This window comes from Haemorhous mexicanus, chromosome 2 (assembly GCF_027477595.1).
Source record: "Haemorhous mexicanus isolate bHaeMex1 chromosome 2, bHaeMex1.pri, whole genome shotgun sequence".
In the NCBI taxonomy this organism is placed as follows: Eukaryota; Metazoa; Chordata; class Aves; order Passeriformes; family Fringillidae; genus Haemorhous; species Haemorhous mexicanus.
The window spans coordinates 58,539,768-58,557,046 of record NC_082342.1 but is presented as its reverse complement, the minus strand read 5'-3'; the positions used below and the strand labels follow the sequence as shown (position 1 = coordinate 58,557,046).

Here is a 17,279-nt window from a genome sequence, read left to right as displayed (position 1 = left end):
TTTGTAAATGTGCTTGTCAGGCTGTTTATAGAGTGTGTGAGCACCAAAAGCTTTACAGTGCACAAAGAACTGCCCCAAAGAAATTAAGATCTTGCCTTCAATATTTAGAAGTATAATTGTGCTTGGTAATTAAGGGTTAATTCAGCTTCTGCCTTACTTGAATGTTCATTTCTTTCACTTGGGGTGGCCAAGTATTTTGGGCCCTCCCACACTGGATGCAAAATTATGCTCAGCATGCCTAGACATGTTTGCTGCTTGCAGTGTTTTAACTTTCTTTCCTTGAACAGTAGCAGCAGAAACATTTTGTCTGGGAACCATGCTAGTAGAACACAACCACTCCCATCCATTTCACAAATGCAGACTTATTTGGAGGACCTGCTGCAGGAAAATGATGGTCATTGATTTGCTTCATTCTCTGGCTTAGAGCTTCATTCACAAAATACAACTGTCTCTCATTAGCCCTGAAAAGTACATCTACTGGCTTCAGACAAATATGTTTCAGAAAGGTTCCCTGGTATGCCAAATTTGCAGGAGAGGGCAGCTCTCTCCCATTGTGGCAGCACACATTACAACAGTGTAATACATGACTAATCCGTTCTCAGAGGAATAATTCCTCTTTGTCCTGCAAGTAAAAACCAATCGGACTTGCTTCTCTGCTGCCGCCTGCTTTGTGGAGGCATTTACACCTGTGAAAACCAATGTAAAAAAGTAGTTATTATGTATGTTGGAATGGATTTCGTAATGTCTCCATGCAGCTTGCACAGAAGTAAATGATGGTGCAGGACTGGAAAATCAAGGTTTGTTTATTGAAAGCAGTCCTTCCACTCCCAGGGTCAGGCCTGTGGTTTGGAAGGTCTCAGATGAAAAACAGGTTGTGCTTGTACTTTTGAAATCTTCACCATAATGTAGTTCTTGTGAGGATTAACATTCTGTAGGAACTCCTCTGTTTTACACAGTTAATCTGATGCTTGCCAAATCATAGAAGAAATTACATATGGAAATTAATTTTATTCTTTGTTGTTCTCTTTGCTTTGGAGGTAATTTCTCCTTTCCTCTTTATGCAATACAAGCAAAACCCACTGGAGCAGAGCTTTGATCTATAGGCAATCCCAAACCTCATTAAAACTGACAGGGACACTGGCCATGCTTGGTTTAGGAAGGAGCAATTGAGTTCTTTTATGGCATAAGATAGCTAAAAATGAGAAACTGCTGCCCATGGCACAGGGGTGCGTGGCCAAGTGCTAAGATGAGCTAACTTGAATGAGCAAGCACTAATTTGGGGAAAGTCAGGGAGACTTTTCTAGGAACTGCTTGTGAGTGCAGCAGCAAGAGCACAGATTGGTTGCAGCTGTGTTTGCCTGTGTGCATGTCCAGGACCGGAAACACCACGCAAGAGCCAGCAGACAGTGGGAGAAGCAGTGGTGTATGGCCCTGAGAAAAAGCCAAGGGACAGCTTCTTCTGGGCAAGCATCCTGGCTGGAGCAGCAAACTTGGACTGATGCACAGTTCTCCCTCCCATTTGCTTCCCCTTCATGCAAGGAAATGGGACGTGGCTGTACATTCTTTGTAAATAAATAGGATTTCGCTAAGGAGCTGACTGAATTCATCATCGATTTCCCCCCCACATCCCTCTGCAGAAAAATCTGGCAAAGTGCTGGATATTAGTTAACTCTGTAGGTCAAAGTTCTGTATGCAAAGCTACAGAGTTTTTCAGTACTGCTAAAATAGTCAGCAGAAACCCTGCAGATACCAAATCAGTGTCTGAAATTCAGACCTCAGAACAGCAGTTGATCATTTCAGTTGCTGATGATCCTTCATGGATTTTTAATGCCTGGTATTTCTACAATTTATATTAAAAGTAGCTTTTATGGAACAATAACAAGAAACTGCTTTCTCTGATCCCTTGTTTGGAATGTTTAATATAGTCCAGATGTATCTGTTGAAAAGAAATGTAGTCAGATACAATATAGTTGTGAAACATTTATACATCAGTAAGGTGTTTGATACACGGAGCTGTTTTGAATAATTTATTTATTTGTGTTATCTTACGGTATCTTCTTATCAAGCTGCTCTAAGCTCTTGCAGATTTATGTCCATATTTTGGTAGCCACAGTGACTACATTAGCCACCTCAGATTGAGAGTACGCTCACCCCAGCCCAGCTGAATAAAGCAGAGTCCTTCAAGACTCCAGTCTCTGTCCTGAAGCTGGAGTGTATTCTGTGTGTTCTCTGACACCTCTGTAACGGGATGTGAAGCCTTAGCCTTAGTGGGAAGGCAGGTTGGCAGCCAAGGATAAGACTGTAAAATGCCCTCAACTCACCTCTTTTTCTGGAGCTTTACCCCAGGAGACAATTAAAATCCAACAGGTCTTTGGTTCAGAGATGCTTTACTGATGTGGAATACAAATTTGGGAGGACAAAAAATGCTGCTTTTAACTCCAGTTATATTTATCAATCACTTCTCCTCCAGCAAAGCACAGCGGGTGCCTGGAGCCTGGAATGAGCAGCTGGTGTGGCCGAGGGCAAGGCTGTGTTACTTTTGGCAGCAGTGTTGGCAATAGCTGGCTGGAAGCATTTGTGAAATTATGGCCTGTAGGGGCACTTCTGGTTTATGCTGACGTGTATGCAGGCTGCCACCAAAACAGGCCCTCTCACTGGCTCATCCTGGCACTGGTGTTTGTTCGGCTGCAGGATCAGCTGACTGCCAAAATTGATCCTGCTGGAAACTTCTTTTTTTTCCTTCTTCTTCTTGTTTTTCTTTTTTTTTTTTCCCTTTTTTTTATTTTTTTCTTTTTTTGGTAAACTGGATTAGCTTTCAGCTCTGTTGGCAAGCCGGTCTGGCTTAACATGTGGCTGCATGAGTGTCATAGCCAGCAGAGAGGAGGCATCAGGAAAGCATGACTAAGGAAAGGGGAAAGGATGGAGTGATGACTTTTGCCAGTAGCACAGTCTTGTCTTGGCTTAACCCCCCGAGAATCTGTCTGTCAGGGTAGAGTTACCTGTTACCACTTGAGTCACGTTAATGGCTTGCTTCCACTGGATGAGGAAAATCTTACTCCTCTTTTCCTTGCTCTTCTGACGTTGGATCCGGTGATTGTCTAATCTTGCATTGGACTGATTTAACTTGTTGAATCAGTACAAAACTCAGCTCAACAAAGAAAAGGGAAGAGTGTTCTGCTTACTGAGTGGGTGGAATCAGCTCAGTAGAGCATCTGCAGAGGCTGGCAGAGCTGGGACAGGCAAGGGGAGTAGTAGCTGTCAGCTCTGAGATTACTGACTGAACCACAACTCAGAGCTTCAGTCTCAGAAATCTGGTATAGTGCTTATTAGAAGAGCCATGATCTGAGTTCTCTTTGTAGTTTAAAGATGACAGTAGATGAATGCCCTTTGTCTTACAAAAAAAATTGTGCTTATCTTGAAAATCTGGAAATTACCACTATCGTATAATTCCTTCCAAATTTCTACCCCTGTATTTTCAACCCTCCCATAACTAAGTGGCCTTTATACTAACATCTCCTTTCAAGCTGGGCCTCTCCTTTGAGCCTAGATTTCCCTTGGCTTTGTTTATATCCACAGATCTACAAATGTTCTTTTCCATCAGCCAGAGCTTTTCTCTGAAGCTTCCACAACCAGCCTTTGATGCTGCCTTGGGAAGACGCTGTGCTCTTGGATGCAGGAATGCAAGCTCATAAACAAACTGCTTCTGAAAGTGCTGCTGTTGAAGCAGGGTTAAAAAGTATAGAAAGATGGACTTGTAAGTGTGCAAAATGGTTGTGTGTCACTCAGTCAGATAAGAAGTAGAAAGAGTGACCAGATTCTATTTGATTATGCTCAGGACAGCCATGGGACACTTAAGTAGGGTGCTGGCTAGGCAGTGTTTCTATGCACCAAGCACAGAAATCCTACTGTGTGTTTGCCCAGAAGTTTAAGCTTTCTTCTTTGACAGAAGAAATCAAAGGCTAGGAGGAACAAAAACGTTTTCAAGTGGACCTAATGAAGAGGCATTATCCCAGGTGGGCAGGCAACCACTCTTCCACCCATTCAGCTCCTTCTTTATTTATAAGGAGACAGCGTTGGACCAGCCCAAAGAATTAATAGAGAATAAAATGTACTCTAAAAATACATTAAAATGTTATACGAGAAATAGATGGAAATAACGAGCAAGAAATCTAAAATGCCATGTTATTGTTAATCTTTAACCATAAAATTACAGAGAAGATTAATAGGACACAGAAATTATTGATCTAAAAGTGACTGTTGGGAAAGTGGAGACAAGGAGTACTCAGCAAATGTAAATGCACAAGCATTGGGATATCAGTTGAAAGCAGCTTAGGTGGCTGAGGGAAACTACCTGGAATTACTTGTTTTTAGTGAACAGCAAACAAGATGCTGGACAATTAAGAAGAACAAGCAGGATGTTGAAATACATCTGAAGGTCTCTGTTGCTTTTGTGCAGCAACTCTACCTGCTGGGGCTGTTCTGTAGTGGATAGTGGAAGAAATGCCTCAGTGTGTAGGCACACTGAAACGGATTTTCAAAAATGCTTGTCCTTGGTCAAACTGTTCCCATTGAGTTCAGCTGAGCAGGCAGGCCAGCAAGGACAGAAGGTGAGGAGTAACTGCAGTGAACTGGGAAAAGGTAACCTTGGCACGTTATTGAATGGCTTTTAAGCTCCAGATTCCTAAATAATGAGAAGAAATATGTCAGATGTGCAAGGGAGCTTCATTTGATAGAAATACAGTCTGATTTGTGATGTTCTTTATGTGGGTAGTCCTGGAGGTGAAGAGTCTTCCCTGTGCTGATGAGTGACAGGACTGCAGTGGGTGCAGAGTACGGGAGTGAAGAGATGCAGGAGGCAGAGTATGTACATTTGAGAACAGCTTTTGATGTAGTATTTCGCAGAGTCTAACCTGAAAATAAGTTCAGTTTGACTTTGATGTGAGACCTATCCTGTTGACTGAGAACTAAGAGAACTGCAAAAGACGTACCCAACACAACGGTCCTCTGACATTTCAGCACTTCCAGACTCAGTATCATAGTCTTGTAACTAGAATGTTCTTTCAAGTGGACACGGGATCTCTTCTGCTCCATCTCCCTGGGACTAGTCAGTGTTTTGTGGAAAACCTGCGCTGGTTTTACAGGCCACATTAAATCTCCAAGAGATTCACCTGCTGGAAACGGTATAACCAGTGTGTTCGAACAAATAAGAATGAGTCGCTCTCCTTTTATGAAGCACATAAGGCTATCTGTCTCAAATTATGTTTTCTTTTAATAAGTGCTTTCGTAAGGTGGCAGATGCCCAGCAGGATTGTCACCCAGCAGCGCCCCTCCTTAGGCTGTGCAAAGTGCGCCTGTGAGCTGCAGGCTCAAGTGTAATTTAACAGAGTTAACAAACAACAGAAACCCGTATATATCTCGGCGGAGGCACAGGCTGCAGCCTCGGCCGCCGCCTCAGGCAATCAGCATCCACCGCCGGCCCTCTCCCGACAGCTCCGGAGGCCTTCCCGGCCGCTCGCAGGCAAGCGGAGGAAGGGAAGAGCCGCAGCAGGTCCTGCCCTGGGGCTGGATCGGCGGCCGCGGGCCAAGGTGGGTGGGACGGCGGGGCAGGAGCTCCCGGCCGATCGCTCCGGCGGGCCGGGGCCGCGCCGAGCGGCGGGGCGGGAGCGGCGGGCCCGGAAGGCGGGCGGCGGCCGGGGCGGGAGCGCGGCGAGCCGTGCGAGTGACTGAGGCGGCCGGACCCCCGCCTGCCCCGGAGCCCCGCGGCCCCGGCCTGCCATGGTGAGTAGCGGGGCCCGGGGGCGGCAGGACGGGCGGTCGCGGCCGGGCGAGCGCAGGCCGCGGCTTTGTGAGAGGCGGCGGGGGACGCTGCGGCCGCGGCCGGAGCCGCCGGTAGCGCTGGCAGCCGCCATCCCCCCTGAGCCCCGCTGCGCTTCGCGGGGCGCGGGAGGACCAGCAGGGCCTCCCTGCCCCGGGCTGCGGAGCCCGGCGGAGCGCCGAGACCTCCGCCGAGACCAGGGCCGGCGGCTGGCTGCAGTGCCGTCGTTTAGGGGCGATTCCCCGCTGGAATTGGAGGGGGGTTGTAGCCAGGAGCAGCAAGGGAACCTGTGCCAGGTCGAGGGACAATGGGGCCCGCGTTGGGGCAGCCCCTGCGCTCGACAGACCGTCCAGCCCTGAGGGTGAAACGGTGTTCATGGGGCTTGTGAATGCACTGAGCACAGATCGCTTATTTCTTCCGGCCTTCCTGCCGTTGGAGAGTCTGGACATGTTGGATCTGCCTGGTGCTCCTGGAAAAACCTTTGGCCATGAAATACCGTGTTTGAAGCATGGGCAATTTACCCAGGTCTTTTTGGCTGTCTGGATAGCAACCTTCCAGTAGCTGAAAGGGGTCTGCGGGGAAGCCGGAGAGGGGCTCTTCATCAGGAACTATAGTGACAGAACAAGGCGTGATGTGTAGCAACTGAAAGAGGGGAAATTTTGTTTAGATATTGGGAAGAAATTATTTACTGTGGGGGCAGTGACGCTGGAACAGATTGCCCAGGGAGGTTGTGAATGCCCCAGTCCTGGCAGTGTTCAAGGCCAGGTTGGGTAAGGCCTTTGGCAACCTGGTCTAGTGGTTCGTGTCCCTGCCAATGGCAGAGAGACTTGGGACTAGATAATCTTCAAAGTCCTTTTCAGTCCCTTAACATTCTATGATCCGATGTTACCTACTGCTCATGGAGGTCAGGTGTTCCCCAATAAAATGCATACAGTGACCCTCTGTTAGATTGCAGTTTCTCTCAGTGGAGTGAACAGGGTTAAGATCATAGCTGCTGGCAGGAGGATCTTCCATCTCCTCTCCCCTCTATGTGGGACTCTTTTCAGAGCTGATTCAACACACCGGTCTGTCAGAAGGCTGGTGAAATTGCTCATAGGAGGTCCTGACACAGACCAGGGTCCTTGCCAAGGAAGGGAGATGTGACCTCTCCTGACTAGCTCAACTGTTTGTAGAAATGTAGCTTCACTTGGTCAAGTCTCATTTAGAACAGTTACACGCCATTGCAGGAAACTTGTAATTTGTTATCTTTTTGGTTTTTTTGAAGCCTGGTGAAATTCTAGTTTCACTTTCAGCATGCTGCTGGCTGATAAACCCAACTTCTGTGCTGAGAAGCATGCAAAATGAATTTTTGTCTGGAGTGTGGGAAAAAGCTACTGTGGTTGTTTTTGCTTTTATGGTTTGATGTTGCTTGTCATTCTTCTTCCTAATGATAAAACTATGCAAGTTCCTATTTCTGATGGGTGACATCTATTGGGTTTGTACCCAGAGATGCTTTTGGTTTGTGTGCTCCAAGTGGGGAATTCCAGGGCCACCCAAACCTGGGTCAGAGGTTACAGAGAGAAATTCCCAGTGGAAAAGTTGAAATCATCACACAAATACCAGGTTGCTATGGGATGTTTCAATCCACAGACAGTGTACTTTCTGAAACTAAAGAAGACAGAAGTTAATCTGTCCAACCAGTTATACAGGTCTTCAGTATTTTTGGTTTGGCATTTCTGGTGTTGTAAGAGGGGGAGGGGGGAAGTTTGTAGACCTGCCCATTTATTTTTTAAAAATCCAGTGTTTTTAGTGATGTTGCGTAAAGGTTTTGAAATTCAGTTATATTTATGAAGCATAATTATGTAATTCGGTAAGTGGGGTTGAAATGCAACAGGACAGTTTTAGTTGGATCATGAAGACTTTTTGTGTATGTTTTTTGTATTTTTAGGAATGTGAAAATCTTCAGTGTTTGTCCTGCAATTTTGATGGAAAGTGTTACAGTAAGCATTTTCTGCATTGGTTTGCAGTTCTTGCTGTCAGGCATGCAAAGCTGCTTTTCCAGCTCCCTAACTGGGAAGTAAAATCCTCCCTGGCAAAGGTGATGGACCAGACCAAATATTCTGCTCTGTGCATTTCCGTTTACTAAGAGATGGAAAACTGTCATTTTAGTTTTGTAGTTATTTTCCTCTTAACACATGAGCAGAACTGATCTTTGTGCTGCTACTGTAGCTAAAAGCTATGAGTACAAGTTGGAAAGAGAAACCTGCTCACAAAAAGGAAGATTCAAGAGTGGAGGGATGAAATTACCACCTTCCTGTCATCCCATCATTTTTAGCACTAAGAAAAGGATGGAAGAGAAACGGTGCTTTGAGAGCATGAGAGGTGTTTCAAAACTACATTCTGCTCACAGAAAGTGAGGTTTCTGAATGGGATCTGTGGGCTTACAGGAAACCCATTAGTTAGAGTTATAAGACCTTTTCTCTGGGAGTTTTTCCCCAGTTGTAGTGGTGGCTTCTTCTGCCTCCTGACTTTAGTTCTGAGTAGAAAAGCTAGCAACTTTTCCAAAGTCTCTTTTTTCCAGCAAGCACAGAAAATATGTGGAGGGGCATAAGCACATAAGCATAGTTGTCTCAAGCATTCTGACTGTTGTGCTGTGACAGGAAAGTTGGGATCGGGAGGGAGGGTCCCGCTGTGGCAGGGAAGCGCTGTTGTGAGCCAGCTTTCCTTTCATTGCTGGGCTTGTTAGTCAGCCTGGAGGCTCATGTTTAGTGTGCCTGCAGCAAGAGAAGGGTCAAGTCCTGGGCACATCACTAAAGCAGGCTCCTGGACCACCACAGGCCCCCAGCCGCCCCACTCATTTCCTGAAGGGCTCTAAGGGCTCACTGTGTGTGTGCCAGCAGCAGCAAATGGCACAAAAAATGAGGGGATGTGCCCTAGGGAAACTGTAAAAGGGAGGGGATTGGACCCAGGCTTTTGTTGATCCTGGATCTGGACCATACACAGTGACAGGACCAATGTGGGATCTAAGGACTGGTGGTCTTTGTCCTTGACTTTCTCTATTTTCCATCTTTACTCTCTCCTCTCTTGTTCATCCCAGCAAGTGCAGCAATCGGATTTTACCCCTTACCGTGTGCTGAAGTTTGCTGGGAGAGTCGGGAGCTTGGTTAAAGTTCATTGTAAAAGTCAAGAGCTTGTTAGCCAACACTTCTACAACGAAATAGTGGGATGGCTGTCAGAGTTAAGGTGGCTATATAATGAAGGATAAGAGTTCCCTGACACTGAATTGCTGTCTTTGTTCAGCCCACTGAGAAATTCTACTGAGTTTTTGGGTTATGACAATCCCTCCTCCTTACCTGGAAAGGATGGGAGGCTTGCTTACACTTCCCAAGAATAGCTTTTACTGTGAAGTCTTACTGGGACTGTTGATCCTTTTGTAAGGACTTTGAGGAAGGAAAGTCGGGAGTGACCTCACTTTTCTTCCTGATAGTGAACTTAACTTTCCTTGGATCAGTGGTATTGTTTTTATTGCTCTTCTTGTCCTGTGCAGTGTGGATCTTCCCTTGCAGCTCTATTCTTGGCTCCCATGTTTTCCACTTCATATTTCTTTGAGGGGACAGAAACCTTAGAAATTACATCAAAACTACTTAAGAGCTCATTCACATGCCTTGATGTCACAGAAGTACTTTGATGCACTTTTCTGTGATGTCTTTCAATTTATAAAAGGAATTTTATTACATATGTATGAATATATGTTGTATAATACGGAAGGAATTTATGCAAGGGAAGCATCTTTCTAATTATAGCTCAAAACAAAGTGTTTGAGAGCTTTGGAGGATACAGACTGTCACCTTCTTTGGTCTTTATTAGTTATTTGTTTTCTCGGAGCATGCTGTAAATTACAAGGTGTCTGCATCTGAGAATTTGGCTTTAGTTAGAGGCAGGGGAAGGACAGTGTGCTGGGTCCCTTCACTGAGACTTTCCAGTAGGAAGGATTACATGATAAATATTCTTCCTGCAGGTTCTCTCCACTGAAAGAAATTACTGGGGTGTGAATGCTGTGAGAATGGAATTGGAAATAAAGTTTGCAGATGAGTAAAAATGTTCAACAGTTTTGTTTTGTGATGAATTATCAAGGATTATGGGTGGCTGTTATTTGAAGTTATTTGAAGTATTTTAACTTTGTGCTGAATGGCCCAATAGTAACACATGCAGTTGTTTACTTAAAAATACTGCAGGAGCAAGAGAAAAGCTAATTCTTAAAGTGATTGGTGACTCTCCTTTGGCCTTGCAAGTAGAGCAAAAAGACACATTATGTATTCTGTAGCAGCAGAAACACTGCAATTGGGCTTTTTCCGTCACTTTTAGTATTGTCTACAGTGCCAGTGCGTGGGGTTGAAGCTGGAAGCTTTGGATGAGTGGAGCAAGTAGAAAGTAATCAGATCTTAGCAAACTGTATTGACTGTGTATCTTCTGTGCAAATCCCATATCTGTGTATTGAATCAGCAAGGAAAGATCTAAGTCTTGCACTGTTATTGTGAGTACACAAGTTATTTTCTTTAAGAATCCTTGCTGGGATTGGCAAGTGTTCTTTTCCAGCATTTCTAGTTGAGAGTCCAACAAAATGGTTCTGCCTGGGCATTGCACCATTCTTGTGCCTGCCATTTGCTGGCCAGGCACCACACCTAAGGGGGACTGGCTGCAAAAACCCAGCTGAGGCTCTGTCTTAAAGATTCTGGAGGAAAAAATACATCCTTTTCTCACTGAGACGTGTCTCAGATAGGTTCTTGTATGGTCTCCTTGAGGGAGAACTAAGTTTTGTAAGTTCTGTTACCATCTTTTTTCTCTTTCCTAGGACATGATGGAGCTCCTAGAGGAAGATCTGACCTGTCCCATTTGCTGTAGCCTGTTTGACGATCCTCGTGTCCTTCCCTGTTCACACAATTTCTGCAGAAAGTGTCTGGAAGGAATTCTTGAGGGAAATGTGCGGAATGTGCTTTGGAGGCCATCCCCTTTCAAGTGCCCCACATGCAGAAAGGAGACTCCTGTCACTGGAGTCAACAGCTTGCAGGTCAACTATTCCCTGAAAGGTATCGTGGAGAAGTACAACAAAATCAAAGTAACTCCAAAAATGCCTGTGTGCAAAGTGCACAGCGGGCAACCCCTTAACATTTTTTGCAGGACAGACATGCAGCTGATCTGTGGAGTTTGTGCCACCCGTGGTGACCACACAAAGCATGTTTTCTGTTCCATTGAAGAAGCTTATTCCCAGGAGAAGCGGGCTTTTGAAACCTTGTTTCAGGGCTTTGAAACTTGGCGTTGTGGAGATGCCCTCTCACGGCTGGATACCTTAGAGACCAGCAAGAGGAAAGCTCTGCAGATGCTGACGAAAGATTCTGACAAAGTGAAGGAGTTCTTTGAGAAGCTGCAGCACACGCTGGAGCAGAAGCGAAATGAGATTCTGTCTGACTTTGAGACCATGAAGCTTGCGGTGATGCAGGCCTACGATCCAGAAATCAATAAACTGAACACGATTCTGCAAGAGCAGCGGATGGCTTTTAACATTGCAGAGGCCTTCAAAGATGTGTCCGAGCCCATTATATTTCTGCAACAGATGCAGGAGTTCAGGGAAAAAATCAAGGTGCTCAAAGAAACCCCTTTACCTTGTTCCACTGTGGACATCAGTCCCACAATGAAGAGCTTTGATACCAGCCAGTGGAATGGAATAAAGCTTGTTGATGTGGACAAACTTTCCTTGCCTCAGGAAAGCAACAGTTTCAAATTCAAGATTCCCTCGGTCTTTTCACGCAGATTTATAGTGAACTCTCTTATTTTCTTGCTCATTCTTGCTGTCACCAGAATGTCCTTTGTGGAGTCAGTCATTGACAATCTCCAGTGCTGGAAATCTCAGTTCCTTACAATTTGCTTGTCCTATTTGGCAGATACCGTGGAGATAGCAGATCATGCAGTCTTTTACTGGGAACAGATGACAGATGGAGCTTCACTGTTAAGAGAAAAGTGTAAAAACTATACGTTGGTTGTACTGGATAACGTCGCACAGTTTGTGTGCAAATATAAACTGTTGTGAAGTGTCTTCTGGAATATAAGAACTAAGAGGGATCTGGGGAAGAAAACATGGAACTTCTTAAATTAATTGGTCTTTTCAGACTCCCAGTGAAAGCATTCAAAAATTCAAAATGATTCCAAAACATTCGTAATGTTCACATAGTTTGAGCGCTGCTAAACCAGAAAATGAAATGGAGCTTTGAAAAACACTTTGTGGATTCTTCTTTCAGTGGTGATTATGGGAATACTGCTCACTGGAAATCATTTTCCTTACCAAAATACAGGGCCAAACTGTATCTTTAGTTTGATGTTAATGTAATTGTAGAATAGGGTAAAAGATTGTAGTTTAAAAAGAAATTCTAACTGGGAGATTGTTTGGAAAGAGAAAGAAGAGTTGTGACTGAGGTGAGCACTGTGCTGACAGGTTTGCTGAGGACTGCCCTTCCACTGCAAAATGCAGCGTGCATCATTCACGTTCTGGAACCAGCCTCTATCTGACAATGTTACTTCTCTCTGAAATAGCTATATGTTTTGGTTTGGTTTGGTGGGGTATCTTTTTGTATAACCAAATATTGTAATTACCCTGTGCATTCAGATTACACGTTCTATACAAAAATGTATCTTCGGGGCAAGCATAAATTCTAGAGGTAACGATAAGAACAAGCTGCAGGATGGTATGTGCTTTGCAGATAGTTCATACTTTGCAGTTTACTTTTCCAGCATCAAACTGTTGGGGTAGCTGGGCTGTTTTGTTTGATCCATGTTTCTCTGAAGCCACAATTTCCTAAAAGCTGGCCTTAACATAAAGAACTTAGTGCAGTGAAAGGCATGCAGGGGTATGCCACGGGAAGGCAGCCTGGGCTCTAGCCCTGCAGAGGTGGCAGATAAAACAGCTGCTCTCCTGTCCCTCTCTGCCTCTCCAGACTGCAGTTCCAAAAGCCAGGAAAAATTACTGGATGATTCCTGGAACAGGTTGTGTGATGCAGCAGGTGTGTGGATGTTGGTGGTGTTTGAAGAACCTTGTAGAGGTTCTTCTGCTGTTGCTGTATTTTTGTGTCTCTTGTTTCAGGAGCTAATTGAATTTTCTGGTTGTATTGACTTGGCCTTAGATACAGTGATTTAAAGGGAGCCTTAAGCTTGAGCTCTCTGAAGTGCCATTCTTCCGCAGCATACGGTACTGAAATGTCTTGCCTGAAGCACATTTAACCTCTTTGCAGTGGTCGTGCGAACAGCAGTGTATGGAATGAAAACGTTGAATTGACATTTCTAGAAAACAAACATAATGTGTGCCATCCTTCAGGAATATTCGTTGGCCTCTCTCAAGGTTTCATAAATTGTGACAGTCAATTCACTGTATTCTGGTAGTCCTTGCAAGCTGTTCATTTCAAAAATAAAACATTAAATTCCAAGAATTCACAGTCTCCAAGCAACCAAACCCAGCAAACAAAACTATTGTACATGATATTTACATCTTTGTTGCCTGGGAATCCTGTTGCTGCTCCACACCTCACTCCAAACACTTGCTAAAAGCATGCAATGGTTTTTGCAGCTGCCTTGCAGCTTAGGAAAGATCAAGCCACATAGGTGTAGATCAGAGAGCTGCGATTCCTGAGTGGCTGAGGCAGCCATGAGTAGTCGAGAGGTGGTCGTTCTGAGTGTGGGAGGTGTGAGGTTTGTAACCCGGGCTTCCACCTTGCAGCAGTTCCCTGAGTCCAGGCTGGCACGGATGGTGAATGACGATGACCGGGAATTTAAACTGGTGAATGGAGAGTTTTTTGTGGACAGAGATGGAGCTTTGTTTAGTTACATCATGGACTTCTTGAGGACTCTCCAGGTGTCCTTACCACCTGATTTCTCAGACTATCAGAAGCTGCAGAGAGAAGCAGAATTCTATGGTCTCTACCCCCTGGCCAACCTCCTGAGCCAAGAACATTTGCTGAAGCCGAGGCTGGAGATCTTGGAAGTGCGTTTTTCTCTCCAAGAAATGCAGGCCTTTTTCCGGATCTTTGGTTCCTGCAGTACCACCATTGAGGCACTAGCTGAGCAGATCACTGTGTTTACAGGGCAGCAGTCAGGACAGGGCTGGAACAGCCCTTTTCCTTCCCAGAAACCACTTGTTCCACTTCCTTTGGAAAGACCCTCTCATCACGATATTGTTTTTCTGTGTGGCACTGAGTATTCTGCTGGTGACCAGTTCGTGGCCAGGTACTGTCCCTAGAATGACTTCTCATTATGGACGTGTCTTTGAGACTTGCAGTTTATGAAGTGCATACTGCGTGCTAGCAAACCTCATTTTAAAGAAACTGAAAGAAAATAAATATGTTTCCTTCTTTCTGTTCAATGTTATCTTTTTCTAGTTCTGAAACACCCAGTTTAATTTGTTACACTGATTTGCCTGTTCTTCAGCTTCCTAAAGTACTGTTCTTAGTGTTTGTTTATGAGTGCTCTTGGGTTTTTCTCTCTTTCTGCAATTTCCTCCTCACTCACTTTAGAATTTCACAGCATCGCCTTCCACAGAAAATGAAAAACACAGTAAAATGAAGCAAAGGAAACAAAGTAAAGTAAATTACTGGGTGGAAACCTAAAATCTCCACTAGCTTATGGTGCAAAAGGCTTTCAGATGAAAAACAGGAAACAGAGAATGGCAAGAAGGGTTAAAAACTCCATTGGAACTGAGACAACATTTCAGGGACTGGAAAGCTTTTGTAGAGCTTTTTATTAGGGGGAGGGAGAAAAGACAAATAATTAACTATATGCTTCACAGTGGGTTTTCTTTGAATTCAGAGCCAGGTTCTGTTTTTATTAAGACAACTGTGTATCAGTAATTTTTGTGATAGCAGTATCGTATTCTAATGACTTCTTAGGTTTTTTAAACTATCTTTTGCTGGATGTCTCTATTGTATGGAGACATGTTCTTACTGTATAAGAAAATGTTAACCTAATTTGTCCTCTGTAGCTGTTAGAACATCTGGAATTCTATGGAAATTTCATTGAAATATTTCAAAAAATATTCTATTTGAATATATGAACCAACACAGCAGTCTTTTGATTATTTTTTAAAGAAAATAAAGTTTATCTTTCTTCCAGCTTTCTTTGGCTAAGCAATTAGAATAAAAACGACTTTGCATTTGTGAAGCAATATATATGTTTGTGTGCCAAACCTTAACTTTGTAACATATTACTAATTTTAATGGACTAGCAATTGGTTGAGTAGGTTATGGCAACTTAAGTAGTGGGGAAAATATTTCTGATTTTTTCATTTATTTCTTCAGAATTGGTAAAAATTTCCCTTTGCAGATCAATAGAAAAGCTGATCTTGAGTAATGAAATAAGTATAATTTGATTATGTTGCCTTGCTGAATTTCTATTTCCTTAGTCTTTGTGGTGACATGGACTTTTTTGCCTTTCTTGTGCTTTCCATGAATGTTTGGTGTACTTGCCTGTGAACTGTGGAACAGTTTCACCTGTCAGTTTATACATTTTGTAATAGTATTTTTACCTGACTTCTGCTCCTCAGAATGTCTGGATAGATTCTTACACTGTACTTTATATCAAATAAAATCACTGGAGGCCATGTGAAAATGATTTTCATATTTGTTACCACACAACCTACTGTACAAGGTAACTTTGCAATAAATGTCACTGTTTGTAGAGAGAGATCCTGTGTGTTGGAGAGTGATGCTCTTGGGGTGAATGTGGCTCTGCTGTCCACTGTTTACTCTTACCTGAAAAACTCAGCATTGCAGAGCCTGCTGCTTACTTCTCCTCTGTTGAGACAAGATGGGGGTGTTCACAGATATTTCTTAAGAAAGTAAGTTTTGTGGTGGAGGAGGGTGTGAAAGGGAAGTGCTTCTTCTCCAGCACATAACTGGATGAACTGAGAATTACTCTTCATGAAGGAAAAGAGTCCAGTCATCTTAAAGGAAGAAAAAGATATCTGGAGCCTTGGTTGCTGTAAACACAGTGCAGCTGTGCTGATGTGTGCTGTAAAGAAGTAGTTAAAGTGTATTGTAACTGCTTTTTTCTTTTTTTTTCCCCCTCTGATTTTAGGTATGTTTCCATAAAGCCTGATAAGAGAAAGCTGATTAATGGTACTAATGTGCTAGGCCTGCTGCTTGACTCTTTACTCAAAGATGGATTTCGCCTCATAAGCACCAGGACAGTCGCCAGTGAAGAGAAGGTTGAATGCTACACTTTTGAAAGGATGAAGAGGGCAGCAGGCCTTGCCATCATGCTGAACCAAACCCCAGGGAGCTCTGGCGTAGCTCAGGCAAGGAGAGGCCAAGTACAGAAAGGGAAATAAGGGCTTTTCCTTCCATCTTTTGAATGTAGAAGAGGAATGTGTCAGCACTACTGGCCTTTTTTGTTGTTGTTGTTTTGTCTTGTTTGAAACTGCAGCTATTGAGGGAAGTAACAAACACATTTTCTTTCAAGTATTTAGGGGAAAAAATTACTTTCTTGCCTTTTACTGCTCTACCCTCTTTAAGTAAGAGAAGCCCAGATTCAATACTGGGTTTGTGGACCAGATTTCAGCAATTCCAAGAGTTGTTTTTGTTTTTTCTCTGTGGCTAAAATTTACACGAGGAGTCACAAAACATCAGCTATCCCTTCCAGAAAATTGTTTTTATGTTCTGTGCTAATCTGCAAGTAGGTTTTAAAAACACGGTAATACATGAAGATGCTGCAACTGTCATCCCAACAGTTAGGAGAAGTGGCTGGGGGAGGAATGCAAACCCCAATGACTGATTAGTGCTTCCACTCACTGACTCTTGCAGTTGGCTGGGAGCAGTGTAAGGGGAACATCCCAAGCTGTGCTGCTCTGTGGCTTTGTGAAAGCCATCGCTGAGGTCTGTGAAATAATGTATGACTGTCTCTTGTCCTCTCCTCACACTCTGGTGGCATTGAGATGCTCTTTGGTTCTGAGAATTAAATTATAAAGATCTTTGTGAACAGAGGGTCAGTTAATTTTTAGTGCTTTCACCACAAAAAGGATGAAAATGTGATGAACACAGTCTCAAACAAAATAGTGCAAAGGATTTTTTAGTACTTGTTAAGTACAACACAATTGGAAGGCTTAGCAGAAGTGGCTTCAAGAGCCTTGGGAATGTTAGTCCTGTACAAAGCTTTGTAAAGATGTCAAAATTAGCTCAGGTACTGAGAGAGGTACGTTAATGAAGCTTTATAAATTAAGAATCTTTTGTCCTTCCATCAAGGCAGGAAAAGAAGATAGCAATAACTTCAGGGATTCATTAGCTGCATCTCGGTTTTGTTGTTGGTAAAACACAGAATTCACAGAATAACTAGGTTGGAAGAGACCTTAAAGATCATCGAGTCCAACCCATGCTCCAACACCTCAACTAAACCATGGCACTGAGTGCCATATCCAGTCTGTTTTTAAACACATCCAGGGATGGTGACTCCA

General features: G+C 43.8%; 2 protein-coding genes across 3 annotated transcripts; both read left to right on the top strand.

Moving 5' to 3' along the window:
* Positions 1 to 5,414: 5,414 nt before the first annotated feature.
* TRIM13 (tripartite motif containing 13) lies at positions 5,415 to 13,269 on the top strand. 2 transcript variants are annotated; one of them, XM_059838994.1, is made up of 2 exons: positions 5,415 to 5,586; positions 10,647 to 13,269. In XM_059838994.1, exon 2 carries the CDS (start codon positions 10,650 to 10,652, stop codon positions 11,877 to 11,879), a length of 1,230 nt encoding a protein of 409 aa, XP_059694977.1. In that variant the 5' UTR covers positions 5,415 to 5,586; positions 10,647 to 10,649; the 3' UTR covers positions 11,880 to 13,269. The 2 variants fall into 2 exon arrangements, with proteins under 2 accessions (XP_059694977.1, XP_059694976.1); XM_059838993.1 differs by lacking the exon at positions 5,415 to 5,586 and adding an exon at positions 5,628 to 5,778.
* A 151-nt stretch (positions 13,270 to 13,420) lies between these two features.
* On the top strand, positions 13,421 to 16,807 carry KCNRG (potassium channel regulator). The gene is made up of 2 exons (XM_059838995.1): positions 13,421 to 14,062; positions 15,908 to 16,807. Exons 1-2 carry the CDS (start codon positions 13,485 to 13,487, stop codon positions 16,158 to 16,160), a joined length of 831 nt encoding a protein of 276 aa, XP_059694978.1. The 5' UTR covers positions 13,421 to 13,484; the 3' UTR covers positions 16,161 to 16,807.
* Positions 16,808 to 17,279: the final 472 nt, after the last annotated feature.